Here is a 20,905-nt window from a genome sequence, read left to right as displayed (position 1 = left end):
GGGCCGCGTCCGGCTGGACGGCGCGGAAGGTGGCTTATTGCGCAGCGCGTCTCAGGGCAGAAGGCAAGGCGCGAGGGGGCGGGCTGTCGTGGGGCTTGTCGGACAGGCCGGACAGCCAATGGGAGGCGGCGGTCTGGGCGGGGTGGAGAGTCGGGGTGGCGATCACAGTACGCGGGAGGCCGGTGGGCTGCTCGGGTCTGCGGCAGCCGCCGCCTGCCTTTCCCTCCTCCCCCCTCCTTCGCCCCCTCACCGGCTCCTTCCCTTTGTGCGCGTCTCTTCCTGCAGCCATGCCGTGCCTTTCCGCGCACGCCCCACTGTGTCCCGGCAGACACTCCTCGTCGCCGCGCCGCTGAAGGAAGAAGAGGAAGCCGCAAGGAGGAGGTTGTCCGCCTGCCGCCTCATGCCGCGGTCCCGTCCCGCCGCCAGTCCGGGGACCTGCATGGACTGGCATGGGGAGAGCTGGGCCTTCCCGCGCCGCCAGGGCTGAGCCGCCGCGCCGCACATCGCTCGCCGCCCTCGGCCTCCTCGCCGCCCTGGGGCTGCTGCTGGACTCAGGTACCGGGGCGACGAGGAGCCTGCGGGTGGGAAGGGGAAAGCAGCGCTGGAAGTGATGGGAGCGAAGCCGGGCTGTGCGGCGGCCTGCCTCAGGACGCGGGGAACCGCTGTTGCTCTTTGCTTCAGGCGGAGCCAGCGTTTGCCTGGCAGACCGTAAACCTTGGGGAGGAGGTGGAAGTTGCCCCGCACACTGCAGATACTTGCTAAAGTGGTCTCTGCTTTCAACTCGGAAGTGATCTGGGAAGTTGTAGTTCTGTGAAAATGTTTTTCTCCAGCTTGAGCGCTTTTATATATTTATAGTTTTAGTGAAATAAGTTCTAGGGAGAAGTCATCCCATTTAATCAAGTCGCTGCTCGTTCACCCTTCTCTGTACCAAAAACGCACTGAAAGCAGCAAGCAGATTTCCTAAAGTTGCAAGGAGTCTGCAGGAACAGATTTATTAGACTATTTAATAACTTGACTGACTTGCTCAGCTAGACGAATTTATATGTGATTAAAATAATATCACAAATCATAACTGAAAGGAAATGCACGAAGTTTTGATGCTTTGAAAATCAGGCTCTTGACCAGTGTTGCCTGTGTCATTTTGCTTGGCACAGTTTTTGTTTTTTTTTTTTGTTTGTGTATCTGAAAACCAGAATTTGATTATTCCCGCCCTCCCCCCTCCCCGTTCTTTTGCAAAGCTACATGTCACTTAAACAAAGATGAAGTGAGAAATGTATTGCTGCTCATTCATGGTCATGCTTGGCTTAGGTTAGAGACTTCCTCCTTCTACTCTGTGTTGTTTTGGGATTTTGACAGGAGATTTGTGTTAGCTACGCATGACTGGCAAAACATGTTGCCCTTAAATTCATGGTTTAGATATTCAGAGTAAGTCATGTGAGTGCTGACTCACAGGAGGGTCAGCTAAGGGGCAAGCAAAGAAATTGCTAGTATCTATCCTCTCATTACTGTGAACTGCATAAAGTAACTGTGTTTAAAAATGAGAAGTGCTACATTACTATTCAGTCCATTTTCCACTCCTGGTGTCTCAAGAGTTCAGGAATATTTTAAGTAGGCCGCCGAAGTCAGAAGTCAGACTGGACCCATGCCTGTTTTACCTAGAGGACACACAAATCAAGTGGAAAATGTAAAAAGGGATTTGAGGGGAGGGAAAAGAGTACCTGTTAGGTATTTTCCCTATTAAGTATCCCAAGAATACCAAAGATATTTTCTTGTATCTTTGTAAGCATTTTTGTGGTGTTCAGAATCTGCTTTATGACAGTTTGAAATGAATTTGAAATTAATGTATGCACAGCTGAATTTTATAGATTGTAAAAATAACAAATAAGCTCAGCATTTTTCTGGTAGATAGTTTTGGGTTTGGACAGCTATTGGATGAAGTCTTGCACATATTCTTTATGAAGGTCCATTTTCTGTTATGGCTGTTCTTAGGTCTTTGGATGGGAGGGAACACGATCTCTCCTTTGACTGGGGTCCTCCTAATTCTAACCCCTGTGAAACGTGTGGCTGTTGTTTCCTTAGTGCAGGGTGCAGTCTCATTTGTTTCTGCTCCTTCTTGTGTAGAAGTTACCTGCAGAAGACTGTTAACTGCCAATGAAAATCTGGAAGGATTTCAGTTCATGACAGTGAGAGCTGTGGAGGAGAGGGCTATAAAACTCCAGTTTGCTTGCTGGGATGGTAATTATGCTTTCTTTGTGGGAATCAGCTGACCAGATAAGCTATAACTGGTTTGTTCATGTAAACTGAACTGTGTACCTGTTGTGCACATCTGATAAGTACTAAGGATTTTCGTGGGGAGAGAGTTTCTTTGCCCCTAATCTTATTAAATTACTCTGTAAGACATACTGCTATTGCAGTGTATGGATTCCTTAGCTGGCAATATGCACTTCAGTCAGCTGTGGGTTTTCTCATTCATAAGTTGCAGAAAGTAAGCAGTGAAGCTTATAGCTATGGCAATGCCAGGGAAATAAAGCAAACTTAATTTATGGCCTGCCTACTTCCCTGCCATCCTTCCCTCCCACTTTGCTTTGTAGAAGAGAAACTTTGATTCATTCAGTCTTTGTCTAAATATGTATCACTTGCTGCCCTTTACCACATTCTTCAGAGGAGCAGGATTCTGTTTAAAAGTTGAGTAACTTGTGTAAAGCATTGAAAGACAAAATGGAGGCTTTCTTATTGACTAAGCCATTATCTTAAGCACAGAATTGCATCATTACCTTGATATCTGGAAAGAAATGCTGGGCTCTTACTTGGCAGGAGCTAATGCTCTTAATTTCCATCTAGACAATATCAAGTAACAGCTAAGTCATGCATGGGTCTTCTCAGCCATTGAGATGGTCTATATTGCTATCTTTCTGCCTCTCAACCCCTTTTTCTCTATTATATGGTGTTTCATTAATGGATGAGCACTGTAAGTTGTTTTCAGGTTGTTTTCTACAGTACCTGTGGGTATGTAATGAGGTATTGCAGTCTAAGAGATTTGCTTGATTTCTTTCTGCCATCTGTTTTCTGGTTAGGTGATGGCCAGCTGCAAACACCTTGTCGAATCCAGAAGTGCACCACTGATTTTGTATCCTTAACTTCACATCTAAACTCGGCTCTTGAGAGCTTTGATTTGGAGTTCTGCAAGGCCCTAAGAGCATACTCTTCCTGTACCTATCGCAATTCCAAAGTATGCCGTGGAAACCTAGTCTACCATTCTGCAGTGCTTGGGATCAGTGACCTCATGAACCAGAGAAACTGTTCCAAAGATGGACCCACATCATCCAGCAACCCTGAAGTAACCCATGATCCCTGCAATTACGGTGGCCACACAGAAGCCAGAGAACATCAGGGTGGGGAGAAGACTCCTCCCCCTACTTACTTATTTTGTGGCTTGTTTGGTGATCCTCATCTGAGGACTTTTAAGGATCACTTCCAGACATGCAAAGTGGAAGGTGCTTGGCCCCTCATAGACAATAACTACTTATCAGTGCAAGTGACCAATGTGCCTGTGGTAGCAGGATCCAGCGCTACTGCTACAAATAAGGTATGAATTGTTCTTAAGCACTGTGTATGCATGCTGAAGTAAAAGACCAAGGCAGTAGAGTAAGTCGCTTAGCCCTTAACAGTTGAGAAGTGTAGTAGCTCGAGAATCTTCTATGCAGTAGTCTAAGAAAGTAAAACTATTAGTCCTTTCTGAGAATCAAAACTGAAATCAAGTCCCTTTCTTCCTTATGCTCCTCCCCAGCACAAGCAAATCCTGTACATATCACCACAGAAGCCTGTAATATTCACATTTAAGCCTTTACATTTAGTACTGTAATGCTTTAAAACAGCTATTGGATTGCAGCATCTGTGACTGCCTCTGCAGTATGTAGAAATATCAGGCAAGGAGGAAGGAAAGAGTGTAAGTCTTTGCTTTTCATTAATTCTCTAAATTGTGTAGCCATAAAGGTAGAAAACAAAAAATACTGAGTGGCACAACGCATGAGTTACCAAGACACTGATGGCTCAGAGAAGAGACAAGAAGGGGAACTGCTGAGAATTGAGAGGGGGTAACAAAAAAATTACGTTGATGCCAAATGGCTGACAGAACATTTAGTATCCTGGGTTTACTGAAGAAGCAGCAGCTTGAAAATTATGCTCAGAGTGTAAGTCCCTGTTCAAACAGGCAAGACTTAACATTACTCCTCTCAGCCACTTGAGGTGGCTAGAGGAGGAATACATATTCGTAGTATTGATAACTTATACCATTTACTTACCTTAAGAAAAGTACTTGTCTCTTTCTGCTGAAGGCAGATGGCAAGTGTGCCTGTTAGGAAAAAATAAGGCGGTGTAAAGCATGTGCCTGGCTAAGATGTCCTTAGATTTTTCCTCCAGGGGTGAAAAATGCTCTGAACTTTTGGGGACATCTTTCTGTAAGTAGAAGAAATTACTTGGACGTACAGTTGAAGCTGATGTTGTCATATATCTTATTCCCTTTTTGGAGTGAAATGGGCTTTTTTAAACTGTGGTAGTATAGCTCTTGCATTCGCAAGGTAGGTCATGTTATGTGTACACAGTTTCAAGACAATCAATATTTGAGAATTTTCACTGTTTTGTTAAGCTCAGAAGTAGGCTGGTTTGTTTGGGTTTGTTTTTTTTTTTAGCTGGGTCAGGAACAGAGGGTGCTGCTCACAGTAGATTAGAGCCTGCAGATCTTCCATGGAGATGACTGTGCAGTGTTAAGTGAAAAATTAGTTTTGTTGTTTCATTCATGCTGGCTTCTGAGGTACTGACTAATGTCAGTGCTTGTATGAGTGAGGTAAATTTTTGCATTTGCCAGAAGCCAGAGGCTGGACTGCTAGATTACTGAAATTCAGAATCGCCTTTTCCCAACTTGTGCCTGTTCCAAGAACAGTCTGCATTGTGAATGACACCTGAAGGAATACCAAATGAAGGGAATGAGGCTAACTTGAGTAAGCTGTGCAAAAGAGACTTGGGTCCATTGAAATCTGCTCCAGTGGCCGCTTAAATAAGCAGAAGAAAAAGCTGCATTTCATAACCTGCAGTAAGCTTTTATTCTCAGTTTTGCTAAAGTCTTGCAGAATGTTCTTCATTTCCTGTTACTGCTAGTACTGGAGGGAAGTTGAGAATTCTTTTGTGTATGAATTGTGTGAGTGGCTGGTGTCTGATTGTAATAGATAGGTAATGATCTCACCCTTTAGCCACATTCTGAAAATGATTGACTATGGTAGCATGTTATGCTGGCGTATATCTCCTCAAACACATAACCAAGAGGAGAACTTCAGGAGATGAATGTCTGTACGTACATTTAAAGGGCATATCTTCTGTCTTTATTTTCAGTGTTTTTGCGTCTGTCTTTGACTTTTCGTTCTTGAAAAAGTTGCTGTTGCACAAGTACAGCTAAGTGTGCAGAAGCAATTAAATAAGATATGTGGTTTAGGGTATTAGAAATGTCTCTGATGTTAATACCTGTTAGATGTTGTAGAGTCCTTGAGTTTTTTCTTTCTTTGCCAGGTAATCAAACTTATCAGCACACCTGTTTGTAGGAAAGGAAGGTTGTTTGAATATGCAAGTAACTTAGCAAGATAAGTTTTAATCTCTCTAATGCATCCTCTTAACTCCTTTATTTCTTTATGGAGCAGCCTGCTATAAAAAGATGCAGAAAAGTCTTGTTAAACTACACTGCTACTTATAGTTTCATTCTGTAACATTTTTCTCTGCAAGTATTCCATTTTGGTTTTGGTGGTGGACTGCCTACTGCTGGGTGTACTTTCCAAATTTCAGCCACAGGTTAGCTTAAGGCACTTTCAACTGCTACTAAGAGAAGTTTAGTGACTTTTACCAAAGTAGTATTTTTTCCCTAGCTGAGAACATGATAATAGTTTCCAGAACATTACCCATTGTTAATCTCACAGCTTTTGCATTGTGGATATTTGACATAGGTGCTTAGTGAGAAATAATGACAAAGGTTTATAAAGAACTTAAGTTGTGCAGAAGCCGAAGCAAATACTGGCCTACGTTAATCCACTCTAAAGCAGACCTAATAAAAGCAAAGACGAGTAGAAAATTCAGATGCTCCTGAATGCACTTTTTAAGGGGAAGTGATTTAACAAGCTATAGGAACAGAATATTTAATCTTCAACCCATATGCAGTTGTGCTTTTGAAAGGGGCATACCATCACTTGCCCTTGTAGGTAGTTACTACCTTCAAATTTATCATAGCTTTCTGGTGTATGAAGCTTTAAGGGAATCAGCAATGAAGGGAGCATTATGTGTAAAGTAAGTTGCCTTCTATCCAAAACTTACAAGACTGAATAACCCCTACAGTCTGAGGGCAATCCAGTAAGTTCGTAAAGGACAAGAGAGAAGGAGACTTTTAAGAAAGAATGTGAAGAATAAGAGTATGTTTCCTGCTATGTCCCACCCCATCTGGCAGGAAAGTAGGAAGAGCAGGAAAACTCTTCCTTTAATTCCTTGATGGGAAGGATACATCCTCTTGCGGGAGTTGTGTATTTATTCACAAAATACTCTTGGCAATTTGTAGGTGTTTTGCATATTTGTGATGGTACCAAGATCTCTTTATTCATAGTGAACAAAGTTACTCAGTTTTGTGGTGTAGCTGAAAATTGAAACTCCGTTGTTTTATTTTTGACCTTGTCTGATGTGCTTATGCCCCTTGGCGTAGGATCGTACGCTCTTTCAGGTGCAGAATGAAGGATCATCACCAAGTAGCAGGGAAACTGAGTTAATCTTTTTTATTTTTCTTTCTGATGGATTTTCTGTATGAGTTTTGTGTAGGTCACTGGAATCTTTGTCTTATTCCTTCAGCTATGAAGAGCTACCCTCTCCTGAGAGCAGTTTGCGGATTTCCTGAGGATAAATGACTATTACAAGGGGTGGTATAGGGAGCAGGTAGGAAGAGTATTGTATAATGTGTTAAATAGCAGTGGCTTTTTTTATTTATTGTTGTGTGCGTTACGTGGAGGGGTATGAAATCTTTATTGGGTTTCATTGCTGTGGCAGGTGTTCTGGATATCACTGCTGTAGTATCCCTGAATAGCAAATGAGGCAGAGATGCTTCGGCTTGCCTGTGGAAAACTTTCCTTCTTGTTTGCAGTATTTGGAAATGGAGTTTTTCCTATCTGAGTGTTTCACAGTGGATAGCTTAAGGGTGACAGTGAATGGAAGGACAGAGAAGTGAAAACCCACAGGACTTCTACTGTAGTGGCTTTTAGTAATACTGTAGCTTTGAACCTGGGAATTGGTGATATTATCAGGGGAGGGGAACATTGGGTCTAATGTTCTTTTTCCTGGAGTCAAAACCTCTCTTGCAGCATGGTTTCTATTTTTGCAGAAGATCACTGCAGACTGAGCACAGTGTACTTAGTCTCCTTTAGGGAATATTAAAACATTCGTCTTGCAGTTGCCATTTGGTTGTTCTGAGTAGGATCATCAGATAACTGATCATGTATGATTTATTTTTTTTCATCTCGATGGACATCCTGCCTAAGCTAAAGATGAATTTGTCTTTATTTCTCAGGAGTAGTACATACTACAGTTTTGTTGGAGGACTGTCATAGTTTAAGCCCAGCCAGTAACTCAGAACCACACAGCCACTTGCTCACTATCCCCTTTCCTTCTCCCCACACTCTGTGGATATGTGGATGAGGGGGTTGAGTGCACTCTCAGTAAGTTTGCAGACCACACTAAGTTGGATGAGAGTGTAGATCTGCTTGAAGGTAAAAAGCCTCTACAGGGGGATCTGGACAGGCTGGATCAATGGGCTGAGGCCAACTATACGAAATCCAACAGGGCGAAGTGCTGGGCCCTGCATGCGGGTCACAACAACCCCATGCAACACTACAGTCTTGGGGAAGTCTGAATTCTGAAGTCCGAAGAACAACAGTGAAGCTGGTGAAGGGATTAGAGAACAAGTTTTAAAAGGAACAACTGAGGGAACTGGGATTGTTCAGCCTGGAAGAAAAGAGGCTGAGAGGAGACCCTATCACTCTCTACAACTACCTGAAAGGAGGTTGTAGCAAGTTGGGTGTCAGTCTCTTTTCCCAAGTAACAACTGGCAGGACAAGAAGTGATGGCCTCAAGCTGTGCCAGGGAATGTTTAAGCTAGATATTGGTAAAAATTTCTTCACCGAAAGGATTGTCAAACATTGGAACAGGCTGCCTGGGCAGTGTTTGATACATCATCTCTGGAGGTGTTTAAAAGACGGGTAGATGTGGCACGGTTTAGTGGTGGACTTTGTAGTGTTAGGTTAATGGTTGGACTTGGTGATCGTAAGGTCTTTTTCAGCCTAAATGATTTTGATTCTACAAAATGCATAGAAAAATGCTAACATATAGTCATACAAACAGAACCGTAATTACGTTATGGTGGTAGTGAAGACTGGTATGAGAAACCAGAGTTGAAGGTGTTGTTATAATGCATGCAAGCCAGGCATCTTCTACAAATACATGAAAGTTTTCTAGAAACTTCACTTTAGCACCTCAGTAACGCCATCCTTGTATGTGCAGTGGGATTGAAGTAATCTCTGTTCAGTGAGAATGATGTTAATGACATCAGTAGGAGTGGGATGATGAAGTCCAAAATTAAATATTTCAAGTGCAAGGGGTTTGTTTTGTTTCAGGACTCTTAGTATAGCTAGTGTTTGTTTATTGTTCCAGAGAATTAACTGAAGATTCAACCTTATTTTCATCTTTTAAGGTGCCTCACTGCAGTAGCTTAAGAGCTTTATATGTGCCCAGAGAACAAGGCTCAGATGCTGATACTTTAAAAAAACCCCAACCTTTCTTCATCTGAAGATTCTGGCATTTGGATTTACCTGCGCTAGGTTTAGAAAGGCTCGGTTCTAGTCCATAAACAGTGATGGATGAGCAGCTTTGTGGGGTTGTTCTTAAAACCCAGCCAGAGAAGAACACTACCGAAAGCACTATAGGTACATGTACACATATTAGACATGTTAAACTTGTTTGAAATAACCTTTTTCACTATTCAATGTTTTCTTTTACCATGAGAACTTAAACAGTGAAAGCTTTGCTGTGAAATTTGCTTCATATCCTTTTGCAGCAATCTCTTGAGTATCCCTCAGTACCAGGGTGCAAGATACAGGTAGGAGTGGGTAGCAAAAGGACCTTACAGAACTCTGCTTTTACTCATCTGGCCTTAGATGCATTAGATGGATGTCACATAACAGAAAACATAATATCCAAATCTAGTGTCTTGAGTGGCAGTGTTTAAATACGAATATGTTCTTGGAAAGTCTTAATGGTCTCCGTTGATTCTCTGGAGCATCTTGCAAAGTATGTGGAGGCCTTTATTCGCCTAAGTCATTCAGCCCTCATTCAGCATGCAGTGTTATTGCTATTCTTGTTTTAAGGTGAAGGCTTCTGTTCTCCCTCTCTGTCTCTGAAATTGTGTGCATTTCATTCTTGCAGAGGAGGGAGCTTTGGAGAGAATAGTTTGGTGGCTGCTTCCTGATGAATTTTGCTATGTGCTTTGTTTAACTGTTTTATGAAGTAGCCAGTACTGTGTCTTGTTAAAACCATTACCTCTTATTGACTCCAGAGTTGCTCAGGTGCTGAGCAGACTTAGAGCTTTACTTCTGTTGAAATTTGAATCATTCTTTCCTTGCAGAGCAATGCAAATGTGCTTGAGGAAGCAGGAATGCTTCTTTGAGCAGGCTGAGATAAAAGTCTGTTTCATAAAAACTGTCCTGATTTACTGCATCAGGGTTTGGATTATATGCAGGAATAGTAATCACTTGACAGATCTCAGGTTTCTCTTCTCTGGGTTGCTGAGCTTACATCACTAAGCATAGAGTTGTGAGGTGGTCTTTACAGGAATGAGGGCACTTGTGTATTTTCTCGATTTTGGGCATAGACATTTAAGCTTAGCTGTAGTCCGCAGAGATCAGTTTACCATGTTGCTTGAGTACAGGTGATCTCAAGCTAGCTGTATACTGATTAAAACAAAGAAAAAAAAATTGTCAGAAAGAAATTCCAGTCAGACAGCACAAGTGGGAACATATTACATCAAAATAGCATGGGGCGTGTGTTTGTGAGAGACAGAAAAACTGACAGCATCAAACAACTGGGACAAACCAAACATTGAAAGCTAACAATATACTGTTTAGAGTATGTCTGTGTATTCCAAAGGAATACTGTTGAAGTGGAAGGAGGGAGATAGGAAGACTTTTGACTTACACAACTGATATGGAGATGTGAGGCTAATGAGGGTACAGGTTTTATTCAAATTGTCTATAATCAGCTGTTTGTTTAACCTCCAGCATCTACTTCAGAGCAGAGGGGCAGGAAACAAAAGTTGTGCAGAAGTGTGCTGGTTAACTGAAATGAAAATGTAAGGTTGCTATAGAGTAGATATTAAGGCAAAAGTTTAATGTTAGATTGAAAATGCCTTCTAATATGTTTTGGAGTACTCTGAATCTTTTAGCAGACTGCTTAAATCATATACCATAAGTAATTTTCATCAGTCAGTGATGAAAATAATGATTAAAACACCTATTCCTGGTGCAAAATTCCTTTTGACCATTTCAAGGAGTCACTCCCTTCTGAAACTGTAAAGAAAGTAGCATATCTGTTTCTGGTATTTATATGTGATTCCTCATTATACTTTTTATTTTAGAAAAAGCCATTAGACACTACAAACTTTGTCTGCCAAGCAGCTTAATGATTTCCTTCAAGCAAGACTGGAGGACCTACTCTTTCTGTTGTGTCTTATTCAAATAAATGTAAAGGTTTAAAAGGCCAGTCATAATCTTAAAAGAATGAGTAATCGCTTTATGCTTCTGATTTCTGTATTGGAAGTCAGTCTTCAAAGGCATGTCTTTCAGTCTTGCTTTGTTTCTCCATGGGCATATTTTCTAGTAACAGTGGGCTGGAAGTGTCATATCTCCCAGTTCCTGGGACTAACGGATTCAGGAGCCTTAAGCAATTATTTGACTAGTTGTTCTTCTTGGTCGTGTATCTCGCATCTCACTGCTTGCTTGTTCATGGCTGATAAAGCACTAAATACATCAGTGCCTTTAAAGTAGTCTCACACAGCTAATCCTGCAATACATGCAACAAGTGTGCCACAACATGTGTACCCAATAAGGGTGATACAGTCACTGTAAATGGAGTGATGAGAATATTGTGAGTGTGGGAAGCTGAGTTCGCTTGTACCTTTCTGTGATTTCACAGAGTCTCATTCTGATTTTGTCATAGTGGCTAGCTAGCATTGTGGGAATTACTTAGCAGTTACACTTCTCTGTGACTGCAGGATGCATTCCAAAACATTAAGAAACCATCAGGCAGGAGAGAATTGTGATGCTTAATTAAATAGAAAGCCTTTTCCTTTCCTGACCTTGTGGCTGTTGCCACATGCGAATAGTCTTGCTTCCAAGCCAGCCTAAGACCAATGGGTTCAGCCTGTAGAAGAGAAGGCTCAGGGACACCCTATAGTAGCTGTCCAATACCTAAAGGGGGCCTACAAGAAACCTGGAGAAGGACTTTTTACAAGGTCCTGTAGGGACAGGACAAAGGGGAATGGCTTTAACCTGATAGACGGGAGATTGAGATGAGCTCTTAGGCAGAAGTTCTTCCCTGCGAGGGTGCTGAGGCCCTGGCACAGGTTGCCCAGAGAAGCTGTGGCTGCCCCATCCCTGGCAGTGTTCAAGGCCAGGTTGGATGGGGCTTGGAGCAACCTGGTCTAGTGGAAAGTGTCTCTGCCCATGGCAGTGGAACTAGGTGATCTTTAAGGTCCCTTCCAACCCAAACTGTTCTATGATTCTATGATTTAACAATTGCTATCTTGTAAAACATTGCTTTAAGCGTGTGTACTAACTATTTTCCTTTAGGTATGAGTTGGGGACAATTATCAAGCTCTGAGGCAGTGGGTGGTCCCAGATATGTTTGGTTGCAAAATGGAAAAGGGATTGAAACCATTTTTTTTTTTTTCCTACTAACTTTGCCTTTTTTTTTCCCTCTACCTCCCCTCCTACCCTCACCCCCCAGATAACTATTATCTTTAAATCACACCAAGACTGTACAGATCAGAAAGTATATCAAGCAGTGACTGATGACTTGCCTGCAGCTTTTGTTGATGGTACAACAAGTGGAGGTGATGGGAACACCAAGAGCTTGCGAATTGTGGAGAAAGTCAGTGGCAAATACGTCGAAATGCATGCCAGGTACATTGGGACCACAGTGTATATACGCCAGCTTGGGCACTACCTAACACTGGCCATTCGCATGCCTCAAGAGTTGGTCATGGCCTATGAGGAGAACCAGGATCTGCAGCTGTGTGTGAATGGTTGCCCTTCAAGTGAACGTATTGATAATAGTGGCCACTTACCGTTACCTGTGATGGGCCACTTGCTCCCTCAGCGTGGTTCTGCTCATCCCCAGTCAGTGTACACACTGGAAACTGCCACCACCAAGTGCCATGAGAAGATGCTGCTGAAGGACATATATTTTTACTCGTGTGTATTTGACCTGCTCACCACTGGCGATGCTAACTTCACAGCTGCTGCTCACAGTGCCTTGCAGGATGTGGAGTCACTGCACCCTAGAAAAGAGCACTGGCATATCTTTCCCAGCAGTGAAGGTGGTGGTGTGGGCAAGGGTAGCAAAATCTTTGTTGGTCTTGGACTAGTGTGCTTGATCCTTGTTGGGTTTTTGTAGGGCTTTTTTGTCTATAACAAAGTTTTGAAATATATATTGTCGTAATATATTGACTAAATATAAGTATATATGTATATACCATGTATATGAAGGGATGTTTTGTCTTGGGACACCCACCAGATTGTACATACTGTGTTAAATGTTTTCATGTATGATTGCTGTAGTATTCTTTGTATCTGTTTTGCAATTGGTGAAATATTTTCTAATGTCCCTGTATTGGGCCCTGATAGAAAGCACTTTATTTTTTTATATATTAAATATTTATGTGTGTATCTGAGTAACTACGTATTATACATATAAACATGTTCATACAACACTCAGTGCTCCCTCTAAGTACTACTTAGTTTACACAATTTATTAACGGGATTGATTTGTGGGGATTTCCTATCATTTCTCTTACTCCAGAGACAGTACATCTCTTGTTCTGTAATGGCATTGGGGATTTGCTGAGCTTACTAGTTAAAATCATTAAGAATGGAATTATATTCTGTCCCTCAAACAAATGTGTGTCTTTGGAGGGAGAGAGTAAAGTGCTTCCCATTAGCTCAGATGGCAGTCTTGGATAACCTGAATTACAGAACCTTCTTTCTAATTCTCACATTTCCTAGTTTCATGGCATGAGTTTCAAAAGAAGAAAAGGAAGTGAAGCTTGTAACTGTTGCAGCTGCCTCTAACCTCAAGAGTTGTTATTCTCCAAGATGGACTGGAGAAATCACAAGCCTGAAATCTGCCCCTTGCTTAGGTGCTCATTCTATCTATACATTCAGAAGAAGGAGGGCAGTGAGACTACAGGCTCTGACTAATTTTACTGAAGAGCTAAGAGGAGAATGGTTTGGTGTCCTGAATGCCTTGATCTGCTGCAAGAAGTGGAAGTTTTAATACATTCTTTAGTAAACCCGTCTCCAAGACATGTTTATTTCACTCTTTGAAAACTGTTCATCAGAGACTGGACAGATATATTAGAAGTGCTATCTGAATAAGACTCAAATAGCACTTGCCTTTGTTTAGTGAACTTGATCTAGTGTTTGCCTTGGTTGGAGGGAGACGGAGTTTGTTTGCAGAATTAAAGCTCCTAGTTTTTATGAAAACTTGCTAGGTTAGGGGCTGTTGACTGTTAAGGCTAGCAGTAGTCTTCTCAATGAAACTAACTAATTCCCTGTCTGGATGGGTAACTGCATACAGGTGTTACTCTGGGAATACGTGAGATGAAAGTAATCAAACTGAGAGAAGGTTGAAGGTAAAACTTTATTTTAGACTTTTATTATATTTGGAGCTTGTTATGTCTGATGATGCTGTTTCAGATGAGTTAGACTTGTGGATAACGTGGCCCCTGCAGCTTCACTTGATGCTGACAGGCTTCTCCCTATTTTGTGTGGCTGAACTTCCTCATCAGTATTCTGAATTTAGAGTTCTCATGGCTGAAAGTTAATGGATGAACCTAGTGTTGCTTGCAGTGGCGCACATACTTAGTGGGCAGGCATCATATACTAGTTAACTTCCTCTGTCCCTGGATCCTGTATGTATATACGTATGTATGCTATATATATATTTACACTAGCATTGAGTTATGAGCTTCTCAGATAAATAATATTTCAGAACTGTAGTAATCCCCAGAACGAGTTCTCAGTTTTCTTGTTCTTGCTGTGGGATTTCTTGGGAAAATGTTATTTGCACATGTTCATTCTTGAAGTCTTTAAGAGAGCTTTAGTTAATGCCAAATGTGGGTATTTTGGAGCTAGTGAATGGTCTCTGGAGATAGCTTAAGCTCAGAGGGACCTTTTTCTTTTCCCACAGGTCCTCCAAATGTCTGTGTTTTAGAAGGCTACACATACTTTTCATGTTTGGAAACCGCACAATGTGTCAGTCTTTGCCAAACCTTTTAGATCTTGGTTCATGAATATACCAGTAAGTATATGCTTGTGTAAAAGAGTGGCTGTGCAGTGTGTAAATACTTCAAATTATTATGGCAGAAGAATAAAGTTGCCTACTCTGTTGAGGAACATCTATAATGAGGTGTTAGTGACCCCTGGTGGGCTGCAGAGAAATGTGGGATGTGGTCTACATACTGGACTGGGAATCTATAAATAAAGTCCCAATTTGTCTCTTTAGCCATCACTTGTTGGATAGGAATGTGCTGAGCACAGTCATTACACTTCCTTGCAGATGCTTGTTTCCCCTCTGCTATATAAGCTGTATAGTGAAATTTGTGACCAGCAGCTGCAAACCAGGCCAGTACACTGGAGATAGTGTCTGGGAAAAAAATAGCAGGAACCATCTCCTCAGGATCCCACTTGCACAGTTCCTTCACAGTGTTTGCAGAGATACTTGAAAGAGCTTTAACACAGTGATCTGATATTGCTGCATCCATCTTGAGAGGTGTTGTGAAAATCCTCCTTTAAAGTTACTGATGTTACTGAGAACTCTCAGACCAGAAGAACCCAGGAAGAGAAAATTACCTGCTGTAATTTTAATTATAATAACCAAAGAAGAGCTGATGTATTAAAAGAATAAATGATATTGAAGAGTCCAAAAGATTACATAACTTTGTATAACAAGATGATCTCCTAAGTGTATATGGAAGTTGTAGTATTTCAGCTGCAGGTCTAATCCAACAGTATGAATTAAAAGTGCCCTAACTTAAAACCAGTTCTGTCAGGTACATACCCAGAAAAATAGACCTAATAAACACAATTTTGAATATTGTTTTTCTAAGCTTGTGTTGCAGCTAGAATTTGAGGTATATACGGAGCAATCTCATGTGGTAGATGCCATCACTAAATGCTTTGTGGAAATGACTATAGGAAGCAAAAGGAGCTTTAAATACATATATGTTTCGTGTATGCAGGAGTCGCTCTTCATATCTGTAAGAACTTACTTTCAAAGGTGGTGATCTATGACCACAAGCTCTGCAGAAGGCAATATAGCATGATCCAACAGTATTTTAATGCAACACTAGTAAGCTATTACTGATACTATTACTTGTCTCTAAAGTGGAGAGACATAAATTTGATAAATGGACCACCTGGTATTTTACCTGGTAGGTAAAGAGTTGGCTGGGTGGCTGCACAGGGAAGGTTGTGGTCAATGGCTCAGTGTTCACGCAGACTGGTGACAAGAGGTGTTCCTCAGGGATTGCTATTGAGACCAGTCCTGTTCAACATCTTTGTTGGCGATATGGACGGTGGGATTGAGTGTGCCCTCAGCAAGTTTGCTGATTGCACTAATCTATGTGGTTTGGTTGATACACTGGAGGGAAGGGATGCCATCCAGAGAGACCTGGGCTCGCTTGAGAGGTGGCCTATGCCAACCTCATGAAGTTCAACCAAGCCAAGTGCAGGATCCTGCACCTGGGTTGGGGCAATCTCAGGCATAGCTACAGGCTGGGCAGAGGAGAGATTCAGAGTAGCACTGTGGAGAAGGACTTGGGTGTGGGGTTGTATTTGGAGGACAGCAGACATGTGATGAGCCAGCTGTATGAGGGCCTCTTCTAAGCATGCAGCTGCATACCAAGAAGAAGATAAGAGGATGTGAACCAGCCATCAGAGAGCTGCTTCTAAACACATAGCCGCATAGCAAGAAGAAGATAAGAGGAAGAAAACATCTGCAGTCGGATACATGGGAAGAACACCAGGAATTAGGTGATCCAATAAGGGCACTTAGCGAGCCGCGTGATTGCCTCGTGCAAGAGGGCTTTTACCAATCAAAAGGCGCGTGACCGCATGTAGAGAGAGAAAACTCTGTATATAAAGGGATCGTGGGAACAATAAAGTGGCTTCTGCTTGATTCACATTGAATTGTTTAGGGTCCATTGTCGTCTCTCCTCACTTGGGAGTGTTGGTTAATGAGAAACAGAACATGCTCCGGCTTCAGTGTGCGCTCGCAGCCCCGAAAGCCAACTGTATCCTGGGCTGCATCAAAAGGAGCGTGACCAGCAGGTCGAAGGAGATGATTCTGCTCCTCTACTCTACTTGGAACTATATGCAGTTCTGGTGTCCTCAAGATAAGAAGGACATGGAGCTGTTGGAGCAAGTCCAGAGGAGGTCACGAGGATGATCAGGGGCTGGAGCACTTGCCGTGTGAAGACAGGCTGAGAAAATTGGGGGTGTTCAGCCTGGCAAAGAGAAGGCTGCATGCAGACCTCATAGCAGCCTTCCAGTAACTTAAAGTGCCTACAGGGATGCTCTTCATCAGGGACTGCAGTGATAGGACAAGGGGTCATGGGTTTATATTTAAACAGGGGAAGTTCAGGTTAGGTGTAAGGAAGAAGTTTTTTACTGTGAGGGTGATGAGGCACTGGAACAGGCTGCCCAAAGAAGTGGTAAATGCCCCATCCCTGGCAGTGTTCAAGGCCAGGTTGGACAGAGCCTCAGGCAGCATGGTCTAGTGTGAGGCGTCCCTGCACATGCAAGGGGTTGGAACTAGATGACCTTAAGGTCCTTTCTAACCCTGACCATTCTATGATGCTATGATGCTACGCTATCTGTTATTGGCCTCTGTCTTAAAGTTAGCTGATGCGCTAGATATTAGTGGCTTATTTAAAAGGTGATTTTAAGTATCATTAAGCACTTTGAACCAGATTATTTCCTAATGCTGGTGACAGAGTTGTTAACATTAGCTGAGGATAGTTCTCTGTAATTGTGGAATCTGACAGCTTCCCTAGGAAGCATGTCACAAAACTGAGCAAAGAACTGGGTGCTTAATCATTCATCTTGTATGTACATAGGCTCCTAAACAAGGGTATTATAAAAGGAAATAGTATGTTCATATCAAACCAAAATATTTCTCTCTTCCTGGAAAACCTGGCCAGAAGAGTAATCTGCATAGAGCGCCTCTTAAATGGAACACAGCAGGAGAGAACGCAGGGCCGGAGAACAACCTGACTTTTGTTCTAAAGGTCAACTTAGGACCTTTCAGTAGTTCATTTCCTCTCAAACTGCTGCTGTGCTGCCATAAAATAGATCACCTAGTGTTTGCATTCTCTTACTTTAGCATTATGGGTACCATGCATTTGTTTTATGATATTGAGGATGTTTAAGTGGCTATTTGTTTACATACACCCTGAAGTGAAGCAAGCAGTGTTGCAAGCTTTGCACAGCCTAATGAGAGTTTCATTAGTGGACATGTTCTGAAAAAACACAGTTTGCTTTTGGCTTTCTTCTATTTTGACAAAGTTATAGCACAGTTTCAAATGTTGCATTATTTTTTTTTTTTTTCCATGTGAGTACAGCTGCAGTGTTCTATGCCAAAATTTTCGTGTTTTAGGCTGTTTTAATTCCCATCTGTGTCTTGACTGGTATAAACTGTATTCCTTTCTGTCATTTTAACTGTTCCAGCTAGTAAAGACTGCTATCTATACAATGCCTAGACACTGCTAATAATGACTCCCTTTTTTAGAAGGTATTCTTTGTCGTTTTCAACATAGGCATTCTCTGTGTCATGCTGCTAGTTCTCTCTATATTAAAAACAAACAAAGATTGTGTGGGTCAGTGTTGTTCATTAGATTTTACCATTCTTAGATTTATATTTTCAGATTTTATCATTCTTATTAATTTGCTTGTTTTGGAGAGAAACATAGCCACATATCAAGCATGCAGTTAAGTTTATTGCAATGTTGATGTAAAACAATTCCATCTGATCTGATTCACAATTCTTTTAATCTGTCTATGTTTGTAAATTTCACTTCACTGAAATTGAAAGCTGCTGTTCATAAGTCAACTGTGAACAGGAAATTTAAATAAATAAAAAGATTGATTACAGACTTCGGATACCTGCAGAGTTATGTATCAGAACTGATAACTAGATATAAAAAGGACTTAATGTGTTGTATGTGGAGTGCCAGTAACTTTTATAGGAATTATTTTAATGACTACTACGGATTTGAAGCTTAATTTCCACTTTTTTTCTACAACATAACAGGAGAAGAATAATCCATTACATGCACAATCAATGACAGAACATGTAATTGATTCTAGAATGTGCTGAAGGCTGGGTCTACAACAGGTTTTACATATCTAGTTGGTGTTTGAAGTGTTTAAATCTAAAATTGAGATGCACAGTAGAACCGCCTCAGCTTGAACCTAGGCATTTCTTTAGGATCTGTATTTCTTTCTTCTTAGTCCAGTAAAGTCCCTGAAGGAACCTGCATTTTTGCTGCTAGGCAGAGAAAACAAGCGCAGTCTTAGGGGTTCTACATGCTCCCTAGCCAGATTCACATGTTGTTCCTCTGCCTAGTTTACTTGCAGGACTTTTTTGGCAGATACTTGTCCTGCTCACTCATGTTTTGCAAATGATGGTGAGTTGTTTCTAGCGTAGTGGTGGTAAGCATCCTGCTGGAGTATGGGAGAGGCAAAGTTAAAATTCCTTCTCTGCTTCAATTTTTCACATCTTGCAAGAATGCCAGTGCCCTAACTGCTGGGAGCTATAGTCAAATAAATACTATTCTGTGTTGTTATAAAGCGATAGCTTTATACAAACAAGGTCTTAGGTGCCTTGAAAGAGATTGGAGGCACACTTTGTGCTGGAGAATTATTTCATCTAAATTCTGTAAACTAAGCTTGTAGGCCTTCTCCATAGTCAGCAGAGTAAATGGCAGTATTATAGGTTGGGTTGAATTGTCTTCTGGAGGTGCCTACTGATACACTTCAGTACAGAGGAAACCCAGGCAGCTAATTTTTAGATAGCTGAAGTCAGATGAAATTAGTCCAACCCTGAGCGGTACATTTTAAATTCCAGCCTAGGCTCCTATTCAGGGACTACCTATATTTGCTAGATGCAAGCCAGCTGACCCAGCATTTCCTGCACAGAATCACATCTATCTCCCAGGCCTTACTGATGGATACACTTTGGCCACTGAAATCCCAAACCTGACCTTCTTGGCGTTGTCTGTACACTGAAACTTTCAACATTGAATTTCTTTTGAAAGCATACATAAAGAAGGCAACAGAACCACCCCATCTTTTCTGTACTGGTTTCTTCCCAAAGCTGCTGTGGGGCAGAAGGGGAATGGCACAAAGAAGAAGCAGAAGTCAGAGAACAAAGAGAAAAGAAGAGATGGAGTGGAATCACAGTGGGTAAGGCTTCTAATCTTAATTTTGGTCTTTAATTCCCAGACTATTTACATTTTCCAATGAATGACACAAAATATATAACATAAATCTGCATAGGAACAGGTGCTGTGTTTTCTAATTAATGTGTTTTATCTTTTAGGCTGTCTTTAGGTGTGTCCCTTGCTGCCATTAAGAAAAATTCTGTATTTCATTGTGAAGTTAACAGCGCTTTGTGTTCTCACTTTCCTACACTTCAAGATTTTCTACCTAGATTGAAGAAATCCACAGTTCGGCCGCCTACACATGGATAATAGCTATCCTGTTTCTGGGGTTATGTCAAGAAAACCCTTGCCAAAGCCACAGAGGAAAATAAAAGCAACAACCTTGAGATGTGACAATCTAGGGGCAATGAAAATGCCCATAAGATTGAATCCTGAAGGAAGACAAGTATAGAAATGTATCCTCTTGGATGTAGGCAGGAGATAGCACTGAGCTGCTCAGACCTTTGAAGCCAGGGGATATGGTGGGCATATGATCAAAAGCAAAAATTCAGAAAAGCAGTAAATTTTAATATAGAAAATTGAGGCCCTTCATGTACTACCAGATTAAGCAACAGCTGTGTGCAGGCTCTGAGTATTGAATCTAGGTGTCTAAACTCTTTAGTGATTAAAGGCTGTAATCCTTGTAAATTAACAAACCCCTGTTTCTGCAGGTGAGCTAGATTTTGAACAGCCACAAATCATCAGACCTGACAAGATGCATGCCAAGATTCTGAGGGATCTGGAAAATGTAGTCACTAAGTTGCTCTCTATTGTATTTGAAAAATCATGACAGTCAGGTGAAGTCCCTAGTGACTACATGCTACATGCATGTAGAGGTACCCAGTCACAGTGATTTTCCAGAAAGGGTCTGAAGAGCTTTTGCCATCATGCAGTCCTCTCTGCACATCCTTATTTGTGTGCCTACAGTTGGGGTAGGCCCCTTCTGGCCAGACTTAACAAGCCTGTCAAGATGTTTAATTAATTAAGAGTTTAATTAAGATCAACCCTAGGGGTTGCACAGTGCTATCATGGTATTATCCAAATCCGTGGTGAAAGTTTAACTTTCTTTATACATCA

At 41.7% G+C, this 20,905-nt stretch overlaps 1 protein-coding gene across 2 annotated transcripts; it reads left to right on the top strand.

The window, feature by feature from the left end:
* The first annotated feature begins 130 nt into the window (after positions 1-130).
* On the top strand, positions 131-17,920 carry RGMB (repulsive guidance molecule BMP co-receptor b). Of its 2 annotated transcripts, none has more exons than XM_030470365.1 (3): positions 131-555; positions 3,075-3,586; positions 12,073-17,920. In XM_030470365.1, exons 1-3 carry the CDS (start codon positions 450-452, stop codon positions 12,739-12,741), a joined length of 1,287 nt encoding a protein of 428 aa, XP_030326225.1. In that variant the 5' UTR covers positions 131-449; the 3' UTR covers positions 12,742-17,920. The 2 variants fall into 2 exon arrangements, with proteins under 2 accessions (XP_030326225.1, XP_030326226.1); XM_030470366.1 differs by lacking the exon at positions 131-555 and adding an exon at positions 2,096-2,235 and having other exon boundaries at positions 12,073-15,268.
* Positions 17,921-20,905: the final 2,985 nt, after the last annotated feature.

Source organism: Strigops habroptila, chromosome Z (assembly GCF_004027225.2).
Source record: "Strigops habroptila isolate Jane chromosome Z, bStrHab1.2.pri, whole genome shotgun sequence".
Classification (NCBI taxonomy): domain Eukaryota; kingdom Metazoa; phylum Chordata; class Aves; order Psittaciformes; family Psittacidae; genus Strigops; species Strigops habroptila.
This window is presented reverse-complemented; position numbering and strand designations above follow the sequence as displayed.

What these genes read in the sequence shown, in the direction of transcription:
- RGMB (XM_030470365.1), top strand. Translation starts at nt 450, where the DNA reads ATGGGGAGAGCTGGGCCTTCCCGCGCCGCCAGGGCTGAGCCGCCGCGC. An exon ending in GGGGCTGCTGCTGGACTCAG is followed by an intron (nt 556 to 3,074) that starts GTACCGGGGCGA and finishes TTTTCTGGTTAG; the next exon opens with GTGATGGCCAGCTGCAAACA. An exon ending in GCGCTACTGCTACAAATAAG is followed by an intron (nt 3,587 to 12,072) that starts GTATGAATTGTT and finishes CTCACCCCCCAG; the next exon opens with ATAACTATTATCTTTAAATC.